The sequence below is a fragment of the Anarhichas minor genome, unplaced genomic scaffold (genome assembly GCF_050575085.1).
Source record: "Anarhichas minor isolate MPS153535 unplaced genomic scaffold, ASM5057508v1 ptg000024l, whole genome shotgun sequence".
NCBI classification, from domain to species: domain Eukaryota; kingdom Metazoa; phylum Chordata; class Actinopteri; order Perciformes; family Anarhichadidae; genus Anarhichas; species Anarhichas minor.
This window is the reverse complement of record NW_027466470.1, coordinates 4712364-4731174: the sequence shown is the minus strand read 5'-3', so window position 1 is coordinate 4731174 and position 18811 is coordinate 4712364. Positions and strand designations below refer to the sequence as shown.

Genomic DNA, 18811 nt, shown 5'->3' with positions numbered 1-18811 from the left:
AACGCGAGGTTACATAAAGATGAACATTGTGAAAGTGGAGTTGGTTTGTTTTTGTTTAACCTTTTAGAATAGAAAGTCTGGCTTACATTGCAAATTGCACGTGTATGTAACAGTTTTTGTCATCTGGTCAAAGGAAGCTTGTATTTTCCTACAGTTTAAAGTACATGAACGCAGCACGTGTCTGTGGTTACTGTGACTGTGGATTATGGAAGAATGTTATGAACGAGCTCCAGGTTTATTCACGTTTTACGACTTTTCAAAGGAAAAACTGTACCTCACTATAATTACCTGACAGCCATAGTTACTTACAGATATATTTTACTATGAAACATGTGATCGTCTTATAAAATATGGTGCATCATTGCAAATTAAAGCACTTTATAGTATGTAAAGTAGACAAAATTAGCTCAATGTCAACCAGTTACTGTTAACAATAAAATGCTGCTTAATTTATGCAAATACATATATTAGACTATATTGCACCAATGTATTATCTCATAGAGGACCTCAGAGTTGTTGACATGTGTTTGGCTGATAAAGATGACAGAAATTGTATTTAAATTAAAATCATGAAGTGGATAAATAATCACTTTAAAGCACTTCAAAGTATGCATGTGCTCTCTCACTATGAGTTATCAATTAAACAGACGTGCTTATAAAACACTATATCTTCATGAATGAAAAATGAAAGCACTGAATAATCCCTTCAATTAACATACAATAATATTAGGCCAGTTATATTATTTAATTAATTTAGTTGTGACAAATCAAAAAAATATGTTATACAATAAAAGAACATTCTTGGTTCAAAAACACAATATGTTCAAGTATCACAATCTATTTTTACAAGTTGTGTTCCACTGCAACTTTAATCAACGCATTTTCTTGTTTTTTGTGGTTGATGGTGTTGATGTCGCCCTCAGGGGAAGCATCAGCATCATCCTCCTCATATGGGTGTAATGAAACATCCACCAGAGAAGGGAGGCTCCCGCCTCGCAGGATACCTTTGCCCCTCTGCAGAAGACTGTCCAGCCCTTCGCCCAGAGAGCCCTTTAGAGGTAAATACTGTTTCTTTCCGGAAGAAGCGTCTGCAGGCTGGTGAATCTCAAGATCCTCGGCACTCATCCTGCAATTACGACAGACATTTTGGTTGTGATTTTACTGGACTGTGCAGAAGCAACAAAAGGCACTGAAACATAAAAGATGAAATGAGTTGACCTCATGTCAAAGGTGGAGCCTTTGAAGGGCGGGTTGAGAGTCTCTGCTGCTGTCGACAGAGTGTACGGGATGGAGAAATGTCTCTGCGCCCAGTGCTTGTCCTTCACAATGGGAGCCAGGTTCTGGTACATATCATCTACAGCCAGCATCGACACCTACAGGAGACAGAATAAGCAGCTCATTTAAGGTGTTTAGACGAGTTGTATTGGAGAGAAGCCTTGAGGGGAACAACCTGAATGTTTCTGTCAATCAGCTGGTTGGTTTCAAAGTCATCATCGTCCTCGCCGAATGGATTGATGATCTGCTCCCCCACCTACATACAGAGCGGAAACACGTATCATGAAATTGCTCTTTCATGACATATCAAAACAAAAATCTGTTTTCTACAAGTGAAACGTGATGTTATGTCTCACTTTGAGCCAGCCAGCGTAGAAGAAGAACTGCAGCAGGGTGAAAACAGGGACGTACATGTCCAGCTTGTGATCCTTGTATCCTTTCTCAGGGTTCAGAAATTGTCGGCCAATCACACAGAAGGCAAAGAAAGAGTAAACCGCTAAAGTAACTACCTGCACAGATGGAACAAAAACACAAGGCACTGATCAACTGTAGTGGAAGAAGTACTCAGTTATTTTACTTAAGTAAAAGTAGCAACACAAGTATTGCATCAAAATAAAGTAAAAAAATCACTCATTATTCACAATGGACCATTTCAGAATAATCATCTAAAAAGTACCTTAAACTTGTACTAAAATACAGTTTTGAGTAAATGTACTTAGTTACATTGTACTGCTGGTGATCAAGTCACTTTTGTAATGAATTTTGGATAAATCTTGTATAAAATATCTCTGTATTTCAAACAAAAACTAAAGTAAAAGAAGATAAATGGCCATCAAATGAAGTAAAAATACATTTAGTTAATGATAGTTTTGTCTTTAATACCTGAGTGTAGACCAGAGGGATGCTTATCCAGTCATAGTGGAACAAGAGGCTGCACTTGCCTCTGTACTTATTCAGCTCCTGTAAGTTATAAATACATATTATACTTTTATATAGTTAGTTAGACAAAATGTGAAGACGTACTGGGGCTTTAAAGTCAATTTTCATATCCATCATTCCCACATTGTGTATATAAAAAATAAATAAATATAAAAACAACAACAACAACAACAGAAAAAAACAACTCGCATCCATCAGCAGCCTCAGAGCGATGTCGTCCCTCACTCGACCCTCCTCTCTCGCTCTGGACGCCAGATTAGAGAACCAAATCAAAGGCATCCAGTACTTGTTGAAATCAGAGTGCAGCGACTCAAACTTGTTCAGCTCGTCTGTGGTCATAAATCCTGCAAAGAGATTAGACAGTTTGGTTTAAAGATGTTCGTGATTAGAGGAGTTTTATAACAGTTTTAGATGAGCAGATGTGAAAAAGGTTTAAAGTCCACAAACAATTTAAATATCAATATGAAACAACATCATAACTGAAGTTTCTGCTTATAAATATTCCAATATTTTACTCAAGAAACATAGTGCACATATCTTAATGAAGTAATAAATACTCTTAATACTTATTTTCAGAGGGAGAGGACTGTGAAAAGAATGTATGGATGTACCACACAGATATATACAGAGCTGTTTATGCTGACTGGCACAATGTATTTAGTTTTCTGGTGAAAATCAATGCAGTTTTTTAAAACTATTTATTTAAACCTCGAATAATTACAGTTTTAACAGGCAATTCAATTTGATTATACAAAGGTAAATGACCGTAGTGTTCTTCTTGAATACTGCAGTAAAAGTACTTCATTCCTCTCCACTGTCGCTCTTACCAGCCTCCACTATGTGCTCCAAAGTTGGGAAACGCTTGTGAACTCTTGTGCTGATGGAGCGGAGGATCAGAACTGAAGATAAGTTGGCGTATCTCATGAGCGTCCGTCGCAGCAGACGACCCCTCTCGTCCGCCCCGTGGACGTTCCCAGACACCACCATCATCAGGTTGTCGGGCAGAGGGAAGCTGCTGTACTGACCCCACCACCGGTTAAAGGCCAGGGACACGTAGAAACCTGGGACGAAACATATGTCAGTTATTATCTTCAGATTTGGCTTGTGGAAGACAGAGCCAGTTCAATCAGACTCACCCAGTACAAACAAAACTGGGATGAAGCTGGTGTTGGTGAACTGGTCGCAGTAAAGAGAGATTCGCTCAAACAGATCCTGCTGCTTTGATGTGAGGAGGAACCTGAGAGGAAAATAAAGAAAAAACTTCCTCTGACGGAGCCACAAACACTCGGTCATACTGCAGCAAACAGCAGAATTAAAAGATGAAAACAGTGAATTTACCTGTAAAACAAACTGAAAAACAGATAAACCCCACAGAACGCCAGGAAGTCTTTGTAAAGCAGCCGGTAGATGCTTCCCCTCCACCTGAACAGGAGCTTGGAGAAGCCACCAAATCGTGCATCGGCCACTTCGAGGGTGTAAGAAACCGTCATGTCCCGGTTTATTCTGTGTAGTAACAGCTGAATATTCCTGTAAAATATCAATGTGTGATACGTGAATCATGATACATTTTATTACGAGCATCTCCCATGAAAAAGCTAATATAAAGATGAGTCTTACCTATGAAGGCAGGTAAATCACCTGGTCCTGCTGCCCTGGGTAGAAAAGTTCTTCCTCTGGGTCTCAACTTAAACCTCTCTGCTGTGCAGTCATAAATTAACATTTTAGATTTATCACCTGGGAACCTGAAGCTGTAGAGATACACACCTACAATTACTGAGTGTGATTTGTTTTTCCTCAAATGGTAATGAGGGACTTCTTTTGGGCGATCAGCTGTCATCATATCGGGTTAGGTTTCACCAAATCTTTGCTATAATCTATCAGGATCACAGCAAATCCCCCCGTGTTAAAAATATTGATTGTTGTTCAGTTCACTTCTTTGGAGTTGATAAAAGTTGATCAGAGTTTGTGTGTTCTCACAGAGCTGACGTGGCTCTGTAAATGTCCAAAATGATTAATTTAATGATATTGTCAACTTTTTATTAATCTGCAGATTATTTTCATGAATTAATCAATAAATAGTTTAGTATATAAAATGTGAGAAAAAAAGCTTGTGATTAAAAGCATTGTTTGGTATATTTGTTGACTTAAACAATGAATCAACAATAATACAAATGACAATAACAATAATTAAAATCAAGATAATAATAACTGTGTCCGTTTAAATAGTACTTATAAAACCCACATATTACAAAGTTCTTTACAAGAACAGAAGAAAAATACACAACATACATGTTAAAGTCTTACTAAAACGTTCAGAAGCAATGTAAAAGAGGAATATAAAATATATTATCAAGATAGTTGCAGATTCATTTTCTGTTGATTTACTTCTGATCGTTATTATTTCCGCCAGAGTTGATTTCATGCTCTCAGAGAGCTGAAACAGTAGTTTAGAGCTCATAATAAAACAATTACAGCTGGTTTTACAGACAGGACTTCATGTCCAAGAACAACATTTGATTTTATGTCAATCTCCACTGAGACATAACACACAGTGACCTGTTTCTTTACAAGCTTCTAAATCCATTCTCTCTGAAGGATATATTGTGATCAAAAGTGTCGTCCATTTAATGTATTTATATTTATTGCTGTTATTTTATCAATGTTATTTCACCCCTTTGAGCTTATGTGCTTTGTGAGTCTTGGTTATTGTCTTTAAATTAATCTGTTTGAAATGTTTTGGATATGTTTCATGTTTTATGTGCTGCTGCTGTGTTGGTGAATTCACGTCCAACAAGAAAGAATTAAATGTGTTCTCATGCAGTATGAGAACAAAATAGCATATAACATTATATATAACATTACAATTAGGTTTTCCCTTACATGTAAGACATGTAAGAGAAAACAAAATGCAAACAACAACAACAATAAAAAGTTATTGAGGTTTCTAAAAATTCACACTGTTTCTCCAAACATGACTTTTCCAGCTATTACAAAAACCAAGTAGGTACTTTGGACCTGTTATCTAAGTGAATCTAATGGCCCGCCATAGAAAATGAAATAAAACACGCACACACAGTGATTTGCACAGCAGAGGCTCTTGTCATTTACTACCAATGACTGTGATAACATGACAGCATCTTTACAGTGTCAGTAGGGTCCATCCCACACATCTCTCAGCCTTCTGTCATTGGCTGCTGTGTTCTGCTCCCTTGTTTGTTTTTCCACATCGTTACAGCAGCCTGTTGTAAATCAGACTCTGTTTTATCCTCTGACTCTGTTTGTTCTCCTGTGACTAGATATTTATGAGCCCATCTATCCTCCATCAGAGCCTGGACCGGTGATCACTGTGGACTTCCTGATTCTTCAGCTGCAGCAGACTCATGAGCATCTGTATCTTTAACTTGTTGTATTTATTACCAATAGAATAATGCCTTCATCTCAATAAAAGTCTAAATGTGTTTTGTGTGGCTGATAAATGGTAGTTTCCTTTCCTATCAGTAGAAGGCGCTCTTGTGATGTGCAGCTCTCAGCCTCAGCCCTGAGGCCTCACTGTCTGTATTTCTCTCATAAACAAAGACTCCTAAAGGCTCTTTTGACAGAAAACAGTAAAAGAACATCTGACATATTAAATGCCATGTTAACATGTTCATTTATGATACTTCTTATCTTTAAAACTACAGATCAGCTGTTTGTTCGGCACATTTGTTCTGAGATTTTTCTTGTTTATCTGTCGATCCAACAAAAGTCACTTAATGTAGCCAAGTGATAATCGTAAACAATGAGGCAAAGAGGTCTGAAAGGGTCCAGAAGGAACTAAATCAAGAGGCTGAATGTGTCCTAAATACAAAAGTGAATGATGAATGACAGAAAAAGTAAGAAGCAGAAGAATAAATGAACGTGATAAACTTGCATGCAAACATATATTGTATGTGGATGTGGTCAGGAGTGAAGATTACAGTTAATCATGCAAACTGCTCGATAACAGGGTTGTCTTGACACCAATAAAACACAAATAAAGACCAGTGAATTGTCTTTCCCGCATCATGCATGCTCCTGACAGATTTCGGCTTTTCATATAATATTTTATTCTCTAAACATGGGACATTAACCTAATTTATTTGTACTTATCTTATCAGATTGGAGTGAAATCATACACAACTCACATTTCCTCTTCCAGCAATCTATGATTCATTCATTCGACTACAAATCAATTTAAGAAGACCTCAAGATCCATTGACCAACGTTTTTAAAAGTAAAACTATATTATCATAGCTGTCAAAATTTTACAAAATGTACCGACAATTTTTTTTATGATCTCTCATTCAGGGAACCTAGTGTTGTTCTTAGTACCCTCAATCTCAAGAGGGTTAATGATGGAAAATTAAGATGCATTGAGAAGAGATGCAAACACTCACCTTTGGAAATTGTAATGACATAACTCTCAAGTAAGTACATATTATTAGGTCACATCATACAAAACAATTGTTAGTTAAACGGAAGTCTGATTAACAGAAAAAAGTATGTTATGAAATAAAATGTTGCTAGTTTTTTTTAGTTTTCATTTCTGATTTTGTGTTTCTCCAGCTGTCTGAAGGATGGACTGGAAAACAGAATACAAACAATTCCACTTAGATATGAAATGGACATAAAAGAAAAAGCAAAGTGCAGTTTAGCTGGATGGGGTTTCACAAGTAATGAGCCGAGAGTGGTTGATGTGTTTATCATTAACCTACGAAGTCTGTAGGGAGAAATGGTGTTGTCTTCCTGCTAATGTGTTCTGTGCCGGTGGGTACAGCACGGTCAAAAAAATCACTCTGGTATGTTTTTAGAAAATGTCAGCTGGTGTAGAAATGCTACATACTTCTTAAACCAAAAAAAGAATTAAGAAATTAGGCATCTTTGCACTCATCTTTCTTCAGCATACATTCAATGTAATACGGTGACATCCTGGTCTCAGATAAGTCTGTGTGACCAAAATTCAAAATATATGTATTTTTTGGTTTATAATATTATTACCATGTTTAATTTCTTTCTGTTACACCCTCATCAGAAGACACCGACTGTATTTAAGTGATTCATAATATTAATAATGATAATGACAGATAAACGACTCTGAGATGTATCATTTTGAATGTATGAATAAAGTGAAGTGTATACCCAAACATTGCTCTTATGAATGACTAATAACTCATCTTTAAAACATAAGGGTGCCTTATTAGTAAGTATAGCGTGTTAACTATATTTAAATTACTCCTATGGCTTGGTCATATCAATAGAAATAAAGCGTCAAAAATGAACTTTGCTGATTTTGGGCTACAATGACTGCAGTGGCACAGAAATAATGTAGGCAACATATTGGTTGAATGTGTTTGCGATGGGGACACAAACACTCACAGGTCACTCTTGATAAAGATCATCTCACTTTTGTACTGAAGCATGACATATAAATTACATAAAACATCTGCACTTTACCCACAATGCAAAATAAAGTACTTTAAATATGATTTGTGGTCGGTTTATTGGGCATTTTAAAGTATTTAACTGAAAAAGAAATACAGCCAAGGCCAACAGCGTGGTCATGTTATCGTTCAAAACACAGCGATGAATAGAATAGAATAGAAAAGCTTATTCTTTTCACACACAGTGTGCTGTTCTCTGACATTGTATAGTCCTCCTATATGTTTTAAAGGTGGAATGGAATGTGAGCAGTTTAGGCAAATTAGGCAATCTTGTAAGAATGTGCACGTGAGAGCAAACCTCCCTCCCCTTTCTGTCTCTCGGACAGTTTTTTCTTTTTCTTTTTTTCAACACTGTCAGGAAACGCAAATTACATCACTGAGAGTAAATAAATAACGGTTGTCAGGGGCTACAGCTGCGGTTGCTCAGCAACGCATACAAATAATCCGATGACTCAGACTTCAGCATCGACAAATATTTATCTGGACCGTGTCGATAGTAACGCGAGGATGGGGTCATAATAATAAACATGACAACATGTTCGTTAATGAGGGGGTTCCCAGAACTAGAACACTTCCTGTTAAATCATACGACATTATAGCACTAAATTAAATGTAGGGATTAAAGTAGGCTCCATCTTGCATTTTCATGTATTGTAACACAATTTACCAGATGTATTCAGTCCTAGTGCATTTATGAATCATTGAATGAATCAGGTGTTGCCCAATCTCATCAGATGATACAAGAAAAAAATCAATAGGCTAAAGTGCACTTTTATTTCCAATAACAAGGATCAATACAAAATTATTTTTAGAAGCTTATACTACATCCGTCTTCACATACAAGAGCTATATATTCATGACACTTTTGTAATATATATATATATATATATATATATATATATATATAGCAAAAGTTTACCCTCACTTTAAACTACATCTTGATTCGTTTTGTGCATATATATACAAATATATATGCACAAAACGAATCAAGACATGCAGTGTAAACGTTTGCTGCCCTTGGGTGTGTTGAGCAGCCTGTGTCCCGCCGGGCTGCAGGCTGCAGGAGGAGGAGGAGAGTTGAGACAGATGTGAATAACGGTGCAGACATTTGATGCCTAATTTGGTTTTGCTGGGCGGGGATTTGCTTCTCTGAGGTGCTGGTCAAGTCACGGAGCCGAGGAGTCGCGATCTACGATTCTCTGACGGTGGATGTCCCGAAGAAACGAGACACTATATCCGCTGCAAAAGTACCAGAAAGGTAAACAACTTTTCGATCAAACTGATAGCTGATAGCTATATACAACTCGATGTCGTGATTTCGCGGTAAGGAAGCGTGTTTTGCTTTTTTAATATGTGCTATAAGCGTTAACAAGTAACAGACCTCGTTCAGCTGCAACTTGTTGCATCTTGCTTACCCGAATGAGATGCAATCAGAATGTGATGCAATCAGCAATTACAGTGTGTTTATTTGTGTGCATGCTTGAGGACATTTTCACAGTGTTAAAAAGTAAAGCTTGTGTTTCTTATTGTCGAAATAAGTTTGGAAATGTAGCTAAAACACAACAAAAAGAGGTAAGAGTAAAAGAAAATATTTTACAGGACTACATTTATTTCTAAGTTGCATCTTGGTGTACTTATATACACATTATTGTACTTTTTTGTATTAATTAAAACAAAGGATCTTTGTGGTGAGAGACTTTGATGTTTTTAATATATATTTCCAGCCCAGTTTACAAAAACAAATTAAATTTTTGACATGTATTTCTGTGTTTGGGGTCAGTTTGTGTGTAGTGGGCTGTCGTGTGTAGAGTGGTGGGAGCAGGGTGCGGCATGCGGCACACCCACCTTCACTGTCAATGAATGAACCTCTGCAGGGGCCTAACACACACACACACACTGCTCAAATGCTCTATGGGGACATTTACTGGATTTTGGGTTACGGTAATGCCTGAATTTTATTGAAGACGATTCTCACCAACAACTTCTTCATTTAAATGCAGAAATGTATCCAAGATTCCCCCTTCGTTGCTTGGTCAGAAAAAAAGCAATTACCCAAGAACAGAGGAGAGATTTAGTATCTTGTGATGGTTTGCATGCTGTGCTCCAGTCCGACAAGAAAGAAAATCTGCAGGAAAATCCTGATTTTGTTTCTGTTTTTAAAAAGGTCAAATGTGAACACACAACACACCAGACACTAATATACCAACATGAATCTGTAACGCACGCAGTTGGATGGTTTATCAACAGAGCTCGTCTTGTGCTTCGACCCACAGGTCCTCAGTAAGTGGATTATGGGTGAAATCGAGTTAGTGATGTTGTGTCATGACAACCAAACAAGCAGCGCACATGACTGCTCTGCCTGAGACAAACACCTGTTTCCTGAACATCCATGTGTGTGTGTGTGTGTGCGTGTGCAGGTCACACTCCACTGCTGGCTGTATGAAAAGTGTGCAGAGGAACATGATGCGGTCATATCCTGTTTTCTGTCCTGTTGCAAGCCTGATGCGTGAACCTATTTGCAGCCCCTCTTCCATTTGGGGAAGTGCCCCTGTTTGTGTGATCCTGTCGTGTTTTCCACCCTGTGCTGTGAAAAGACACTTTTCCACACTGTGCTCTCCTTTCTTTTCTCTCTCTTTTTTTTCTGTCTCCCCTCTGCCATTTTCCTCGGCCATTTCTTTCCTGACTTGATTCCACAAGCAACAAAATAATGGCGGGCGGGAGTGGCGGGATTGATTTTTCCATTACGACCCCTCCGTATACGTTTATTTTGAGTGGTTTACATGAAGCATAATTGGTACCCTGACTTTAAAGCCGGAGTGGGAGTATTGAGCTGGGAGGGAGAAAGAGGACAACTGATGGAAAAGAGAGGGAGTAGCCGCCAAATGGGACTATGAGGAGGGAAGGGAAAGAGAGGAAAGGAAAGAACTTGGCAAATGTGACAAAGTTACCAGTTGTTCAGCCGCAGCCAGACTGCAGCACATCTGGAACTCATCAGCGAGTTGGAAAATCTTACAAGAAATAAGGGAGGAGGCGGGGGGGAGAGAGAGGGAGAGAAAAGGAGGAGTGGTGAAAGAAAGGGGCCCGGTTGGTGACTCACGTCTCTGCTATTCCATTCCATCACTGGGTTTAAGCTGTGTGTCCTTCTGTGGGGTGATACACAGGGCTTCCCCCGAGTTCCTCCCTCTTTTTACTCCCCTGCATCCCCTCCTCTCTCTCTTGGCTCCTGCAGGAGTCTTAGGGGTCTCTTTTTCCATTTCTCTCTCTTTTTTAAATTTTCTTTTTATTCGTACCTCGCCACCTGGTCAGTTTTTTTTGCCTCCTCAGCCTCGACTATTTTATAGATGTTTAATGGGAGTAATGTAAACAGGCCTTTTCTCCTTGTTTATAACTGTCTCCCTGTGTAAACTGCGAATGGGGAATGCAGCGCTTGTGGAGCCAAGTGGGTGATGGGTGTCAGGAGAGACGGGAGGGAGGACAGCCAGTGTGATCAGAGGGTTTCTGCACTGTGAAAATGTCCATCTTATCCTGTTAAATGTGATTTTATGGCTGAAAATTGTGTTTCTCTGAGAGCAGATGTTTCAAGATGTTTTTTTTGTGAAGCAAGGAACAAAAAACATTGGTACTTGAGTTCTTGTCCAGAGCGAACATCAGCTGCAGTCACTAGGAAAAAATGGACTCTGCATTCTGCAGCAACGTTCAATAGAAATCCACCGTAGAGGAGGAAGAGGAGATCTGTACTGCCTCATTAGATCACAGTACATGCAGTTGCACAACAAGTTGCAGTTTGAGTATTTTGTATCAACTGAAAACAACCTTCACTTCCTTGCAGTGGGCACAGATGAATGCAACCACTTTCACACCTGAACTCGTGTGTTGCTGAAAATATGAAGCCTGGAGTTTAGTTTGGCGCAATTTGGTCAAATCTCTTTTAGCATGCGAGCGAGCAACAAATAAATCTGAGTGTTATGTCCAAATCAAGCAAACTAGAGAAAAACTAGAGCTGAAAAAATGAGTCAAATAATCGATTAGCTCATCAAAAGCTATTTTAAAACTGCAATTGCCGTGTAGCTGAGGTCCCCGAGAGTGGGGGTGGAACAAGTGAAGAGGGCCATGTTTAGAGCACGATGACAGACACACTGTGGGGTCGGTGGAGGTTGCGGCGCCACACCCGCTAGAGGACATGAGCATGGAGGAATGTCAGAGTGAAACAGTCTGCTCTCTGCTCAGAAATGCTGTTGAGAAAGCAGTCTGGACTTTGATGCGGGGGCAGAAAGTAACAGTGAGGAGGGAAGTGTTCACCAGATGATTTGACCAGACGTAAATGTGGTGCGAGGAGCGTGACCACAATTCAGTCATTAGTTGTGGTTTTAAATTGTGTTTTCACAGTTTCACATAAAAATACAATAACAGCGTTGTGTGTTTTTCGGGAAATGGCATGCAGGAGTGCAGAGCCTGCTTAAGCCCTCATGTGGATGTATCATGTACTTCATTTCAGGTCATGAGAAACTACATAAACTCCTAAAATCTTGCTAACTAATTCTTTTCAATGTTTTTTTTTTTCTTACAGTTTTCTCTGCCTTCTCTGAGTGGTATAAATCTGAGGAAGTGACTCCCAACACAGGAACCATTTCAGCTTCTCACATCTCCTCATACATCATGGCTATAGTCCTCCACTCCAGCCCCCTCCTATGGACACGGCTGGCAGCCATGATCTTCGCCTGCGTGGCTTTCTCCTTGGCCGTGCATGGAGGCAGACTCCACCACGGCACCGGAGACTGGTGCATCTTCTGCTGGGCCTTCAGTTTCGCCGGGAGTCTGCTCGTCCTCCTGATAGAGCTCTTCGGCCTTCAGACCAGAGCTCCTGTTTCCTGGAAGAACTTCCCCATCACCTTCGCCTGCTACGCCGCTCTGCTCTGCCTGTCTGCCTCCATCATCTTCCCCCTCTACTTCCTCAAGGGCTCCTCAGGCCAAGGTGAAGTCGGCACCTACCGCATCGTGACAACCGTCTTCTCCTGCCTGGCCACCATCGCCTACATCACCGAGGTGAGCATCAGCAAGGCGCGTCCGGGCGAGGTGGCCGGCTACATGGCAACGGCCCCTGGCCTGCTGAAAGTCTGCGAGACCTTTGTGGCCTGCATCATCTTCGTCTTCATCAGCGACCCCGTGGTGTACGACCGAAACCATGCGCTCAAGTACTGCATGTCCGTCTACTGCATCTGCTTCATCCTGTCGGCGGCCATCATCCTGCTCTGCATAGGCGAGTGCACCGGCTGCCTCCCCTTCCCGTTCGCACGCTTCCTGTCTGCCTACGCCCTGCTGGCCGTGGTCCTCTACCTATCAGCAACCATTGTCTGGCCCATCTTCAACTTTGACCCCAAGCATGGCGGTTCAAAAGATAGGCCCCACTTTTGCAACACCGAGCTGGGGTTGTGCAATTGGGATAAGCTCATGGCTGTGGCTGTGCTCACGGGTGTCAACTTCATCCTTTACCTAGCCGACCTGATCTACTCCACCCGCCTGGTGTTTGTCAACGCTTAAGGGAGGAGAAAGGGTGTTAGGCCAGCAGTATGCTCCAAATAAAATTTAATTTGGCTGGTTTTCAAAGGCTGTCGAACTGCTGTCAAATACAGTGGTGCGAGCAAATGCTTGTGTAATCACTGCGACTCTGGTCTTGTTTAACGGCATCCACGTGACGGAGCGTGATGGGAGCAGACTGTGGAGTTAGACCACAACGGGTATAGTTTATTGTGTTGTTATCTAGTGGGACTTAATTTTGAAATTTGAATATTGAAGGATTTGATTTTAGCATAGTACTTGTATAACAAAATAGTAGGAGAAGTAGAAGGGGCCCAAAGTTCTTGTGTAATGGCAGACCCAGGATCTATTAACTATCTCCAAGTTCAGCTGGTCAACCTGGGTAATTAAACCAAAATGTTGTGGGTTCTTTTGTCCCCAGACTCACAGTTTTGTCTCTGCAAACCTGCCAAATTTGATTTTGTGTAAAGTGTACTGCTTCGGGCCTTATAGAGAGAGAGAGAGAGAGAGAGAGAGAGAGAGAGAAGAGGAAGAGGTTGAGGTCAATGGCTGTGTTTACACGTACAACAATATTCCCTTAACTAAATTACTGAGGCTCTCTGTTCATGTGTTGGAGCATGTCGATGTCAAACCTTGCTTCCAGACTCTAATCTTGATTATGAGAGACCTGAATGTGATTGCTGGATCTTTTTTTCATTAACGGCAGATCATTGCCCATCGTAAAATACAAAAATACAAGATGTTTAGGATCTGGATATGAGTAAGCTATTTAAACTCTTAACAAGGATACAACCTAACATCCCAAATATATGCATTTAAACATAGTCTGTAATGACAAATGAAGAAAAAACAAAGAAAACGGCGGCTTATTATAGTGTTTCTGTTCGATTTCTTTTTTGCATAATGTATGTCAGTTATAAAAAAAAAAATCCGATCAGTATTTCTGTTTGTAATCGCTAGAGGACAAAATGTAGAAAAGATAATGAGCTGTTAAGAGCTAAGATAAGTTAACTGTTGGAGAAAATATTTGAATGTCATACAAATGGAAATCCAAGACTTTCAAGAAAGTTCTGTTTTATTTTTTGATGATTTCATTAATGCAATTGACTGTTTTGTCTTCCCAACAGTATGCAGAGCAGCTGATCAGATTGTACTGTTTATGTCATTTTTACACGGCTCCAATGCTGTTACATTTAAAGAAGAGCAAAAATAGTTTACATGTTGTTAAGATGAATGCTATGCTAGCTTTTTGCTCCTGTTATAATATATGTGTATCTGTATTTGCAAGCTACAATCAATGGCAAGAATATATATACGTGGAAAGAACATATGCAAGAAAAAACAAGAAAAGTATGTTTAAAGTGCACTTCGTATTAGTATTTTCTATTTGTGTTTAAATGTCTGGTGTCTCCAAATATCAAAGCATTCATTAACACCAAATTACACCACTAAATTGATATATGTTTTCAATTGGGTCTATTGGCTTTGTACTGCTGTAATAAATACTCGGAGAAAGAGACCAAAAAAGATGCTTCTCTCTCTCTAAATGGTGTAAGTGTTATATTCTTCAGCTTTTTTTATATTTCAACTGTGCATACCACATCAGTGTTGTATGAAAATAATCCAGTGTGTCAATAAAACCAAATGTTAGACAGATGTGTGTGTGTGATTGGTTGTATTGTTTTAAGTTAAAGGACCAGTGTCTAACGTTATGAGAGATTTATTGGAATATAACTATGTTTTTATTAATGTATAATCAGCTGAAACTAAGAAACGTTGGGTTTTCCTTTCCTTAGAATGAGCTGTTTATATCTACATACTTCCATATCTGCAGTACACATTTGAGCCACATGTGGGAACCTCAATGTTCATACTTCTGGTAATTGTAGCCTACTTATAACATCGCATTTAATGTGAGAGGCTAGCGCACATTGTTTAACTGATGAGATAAAAAAAGACGGCGGCCTGTTAACCACCTAAATGTATTTATTTGTTTTCATTTATATAGTATTAACACATGCATTAAACAAACTTTGTATTTATCAAATATCTCTTTGAAATGGATGGGATACCTACTCAAGATAATATAAGTCATTAAAAATGGTCAGGAACATTAGTTTCCGCACAAATTTGCTCTTCTCACACTTTATAGATATGAAGGTTTGACCCCGGAAAAAAAATTTGAGATACACAAGCTAATTGTACAATACGTGGCACTAACAAGCCTAAGATAGCTTTAATTGTCTCTAGTTCTCATATACAAGTGACATAAATGAATTAACTTTAAGAGAATAAAGCTGATTGTTTGAACTGAAAGTAAACCGAGTATAAATCTGCATCTGCTCCATGCACACTATTTATACTTCCCTGTTTACTTTATCTCTCAGCACACTGTCTACTTCCCTCACCCCCTCCCTTCAGATCCCTTCAGCTCTCTGCAGACTCTAGTGCTCCACTACGGGGGCTTCGGTGTATCTCAGAGCCTCGGCCGTCAAGAGGATTGATGACTTGTGACCGCCGCTTCTGAGGGGAGGAGTGCAACACTGTGAACATTTTAGTCACCTATAAATCTATGGCCAGGAAAGGAGACACCCAGTCATGACACAATGACATGACATGAAGTTTATTTTGTTTAAGGAAGGGTTGTACCCTCTGACATGGGAACACGGCTACAACAGCAAGACCAGCCACTGGCAGGTTCAAAGTTAGTGTGCCTGGATCACAATGCAGGAACACTGTTACTCAACTTCATAACTCACCACAGGCAACAGAGCTTGCAGAGTGAATTTCAAGTTTGAATTATTGTATATATATATATATATACATATATATATTTAATGAAAGTTTCCTTGAAGTGATAAAAAAAATTGCCATAATAATATATTTAGCTTACGAAAAGTGAGAACAAAGCATATCAGGCTGAGAATATACATTTTGTATTCTACTGTAGATTTTTAACATGATCTTCAAGTTTAGTTTTTACTTCTGCCAGATATCCCAAACAATACTTAATTCTTGGCCTACCTCCTACTTTGACCCATAAAAAGAACAAAGAGAGCAAGTCATCAGCACTACAATCGCTCGATACAATCCTCAAATGAAAGAGTCCATAGAAAGAAATCTGTCACAAATGCAGCATCTCGTTTCCAGTCTTCAAGCGGATGTGTTGTTCTCAACACAAACACGAGACAAGTGTGTAACAACAAGCACACTGGAATGACACCACAAGTCTTGATTGAAAACATATGATACATTGGAAGAGACACAGAGATGTGCTGAGAGCTTGGAAAGTCATTCCTTCAGTGCTGAGGCTCGTCTTCCCACACAAATAGTTCCCTCTTCTCTTTCCAAGCCACAAGAGTGACAAACAGCTGTGCAAGCTGTTTGTGAGAAGTCATTTAGTTGGGTTGTCCTTATTGGGGTCCTTAATATGATCATTTTATTTCAACACTCTCTCCTCCGACCTTACATTGACTATTGACTGTGTTGTACAAATGATTTCATGCTATCCTTTGGTTTTAAAGGGAAATTTCACCAATACTAGTACTAGTACTGGCACTGGTCAGTCTATAACACAACAAGGTGTGGTTTCATGCGTGGGACTACTTCTTCTCCAGGTTTAGTCACTTCCTCTCTGCTGGTTGCCTAGCAATTTCACTGTAACTTTGGAAGCAAGTTACTGCTCCTGGCCAAGAAATAGTCCCGCACATAATCCCCCATAAAGCCATTTTTCTTTTGTTTTTCATACTTTGTTTTTTGTAGATTCAAACAAGATATGACACATTAATTAGTGACTACTAGTGTGTCAAGCAGGCAGCAGCAGCCCGGCTGCTCTGCGTGATTCCCGCATACCTCAGTGATCAGTTAGTGTTCCTATAGTCACTGATCCTATAGTTAGCGTGTCTTTTGGGATTCTAGCTTTCCACTGATGAAGGCTAGGTTTAGACATAATGGTCCATTCTGTTTTCTCATAGGCTCTTTATGATCTAATGCAGGCATGTCCATTAAGGGTCCACATGGCTGCTGTTTCATGAACCTGTATGTGTCGGTCAGACTGACTCAATGAGTTCACCGTCTGATGTTTGATAGTATACCTCCCCCTGGTGACAATGTGAGTGACTTACTGTGAGAGAGACACGAGGATAGGGGATTATAAATTAACACAAGAAGTTATGATGTAAGAAATGTTTTGGCATCTTTAGGTGGGATTCTTAATGCTGTATTTGATTATTGAATTAATGTTGCAAAATAACTTGAAGCACCCTGGTGCAGGAAACACTGCTAAATGAAAATTACATATTTGAGTGGGTCATTCAGCAGCTTTGAAAGTCAGAGTGACCGTGCTTGTCTATTCATAGTCTGGGAAACTATGCTACACAGATAATGTACTGTAATGATAAATAAAGTTGATGTGTTTCTAAACATTACATCAAGGGACCATGAAGTAAAGAATCTTCTACATGCTGGTTGCTACAGAATGTATGAGACTTACATTAAATCTTGAAACAACAGAGTCACAAGTGCAGTCACCAAACTTCACGGTGCTCAAAGTTTTAGGGAAATTAATTATTTCCAAGTATTTCTATGGGAATTGTATCGTTAGAGCACTGTGTCTAAATAAAGGAAATGTTTTACACCAAATGGCCGTGCAAACCTTTGGTCTCTAAAGATGACTAATAAACAAATAGATTATTTTCAGCAAAGGGGAGTGCATTATTTTTTTCTTCCCTTCTATTATTTGCTGCCACATTCACCTCTCATAAACTTTCATCGTGTAACTACCTTTCCTGAGCTGCAGCGAGAGGAAAAGAAGGGAGCTGGAAAAGCGAATGTCATGATTGAATTACGGCTTCAGATTCCAACAGTAAGTTCTTCTTAAAAGATGTTCAAAGCTCTGCACCGACTATATCTATCCCTTACCAATAAGGCTTTTTCGGTCTGAAGCTCCCAACATGCCCATTTATGGCTGCACTGGACCATTTAGACCCATAAAACTGTCAAGAAAACATATAATGGGGCGACCGTGGCTCACTGGGTTAAGAGGGTTGTCTGGTAACCGCAAGGGCTGACTGGGACGTGTCACGTGTCGAAGTGTACCTGAGCAATACACTGAACCCCAGGCTCCCCGGGCGCCTGTTATTGGCAGCCCGTCAAATGCAGAGACAAATTTCCCCCTTAACAGGATCAATATAGTATAAAAAAAATAATAAAAAAAAAATTAAATTAAAAATATAATGCTACTTTAGGGTCTTTTTTCGTTAGGTTGGTGTATTTTTACTGCCTTTGCTGTTTTGCAATAATTAAACACTTTTTGTCTGTCTTTCTCGTAGCCACGCTCCTTTTAGTGGAGAAAGTACACATATCAGAAAATAAGATCTGTGAAGTTTTACAGCAGAGTGAGTGATTTCTCAAACAGTTGCTGATTTATGGACTGTTATGGCGTTCCCGGTCCCGAGTCCCCCCAGGTGTCACTGTTCTTCAAGACAAACCTGCTTGGCTTCGAGAGGATCTAACAAACTATTTCTCATACAAACCTTTCAAACAGCTCTAACATTCACAGAGTGGTCACATCATCCTTTCATGAGGTCAAACTCCCTTTTGTC

The 18811-nt window shown here is 39.5% G+C and overlaps 2 protein-coding genes across 2 annotated transcripts; one reads left to right on the top strand and one right to left on the bottom strand.

The window, feature by feature from the left end:
- Positions 1-843: 843 nt before the first annotated feature.
- On the bottom strand, positions 844-3704 carry LOC142955978 (bestrophin-2a-like). Its single transcript, XM_076097246.1, has 9 exons — positions 3553-3704; positions 3351-3451; positions 3042-3275; positions 2404-2558; positions 2158-2235; positions 1632-1784; positions 1451-1531; positions 1219-1373; positions 844-1126 (listed from the first exon to the last, which is right to left on the bottom strand). The coding sequence occupies exons 1-9, from the start codon at positions 3702-3704 to the stop codon at positions 844-846; spliced, it is 1392 nt and encodes a 463-aa protein (XP_075953361.1).
- Positions 3705-8768: 5064 nt separating this feature from the next.
- On the top strand, positions 8769-14864 carry myadmb (myeloid associated differentiation marker b). Its single transcript, XM_076098110.1, has 2 exons — positions 8769-8931; positions 12241-14864. The coding sequence occupies exons 1-2, from the start codon at positions 8883-8885 to the stop codon at positions 13209-13211; spliced, it is 1020 nt and encodes a 339-aa protein (XP_075954225.1). The 5' UTR covers positions 8769-8882; the 3' UTR covers positions 13212-14864.
- The last annotated feature ends 3947 nt before the right edge of the window (positions 14865-18811 follow it).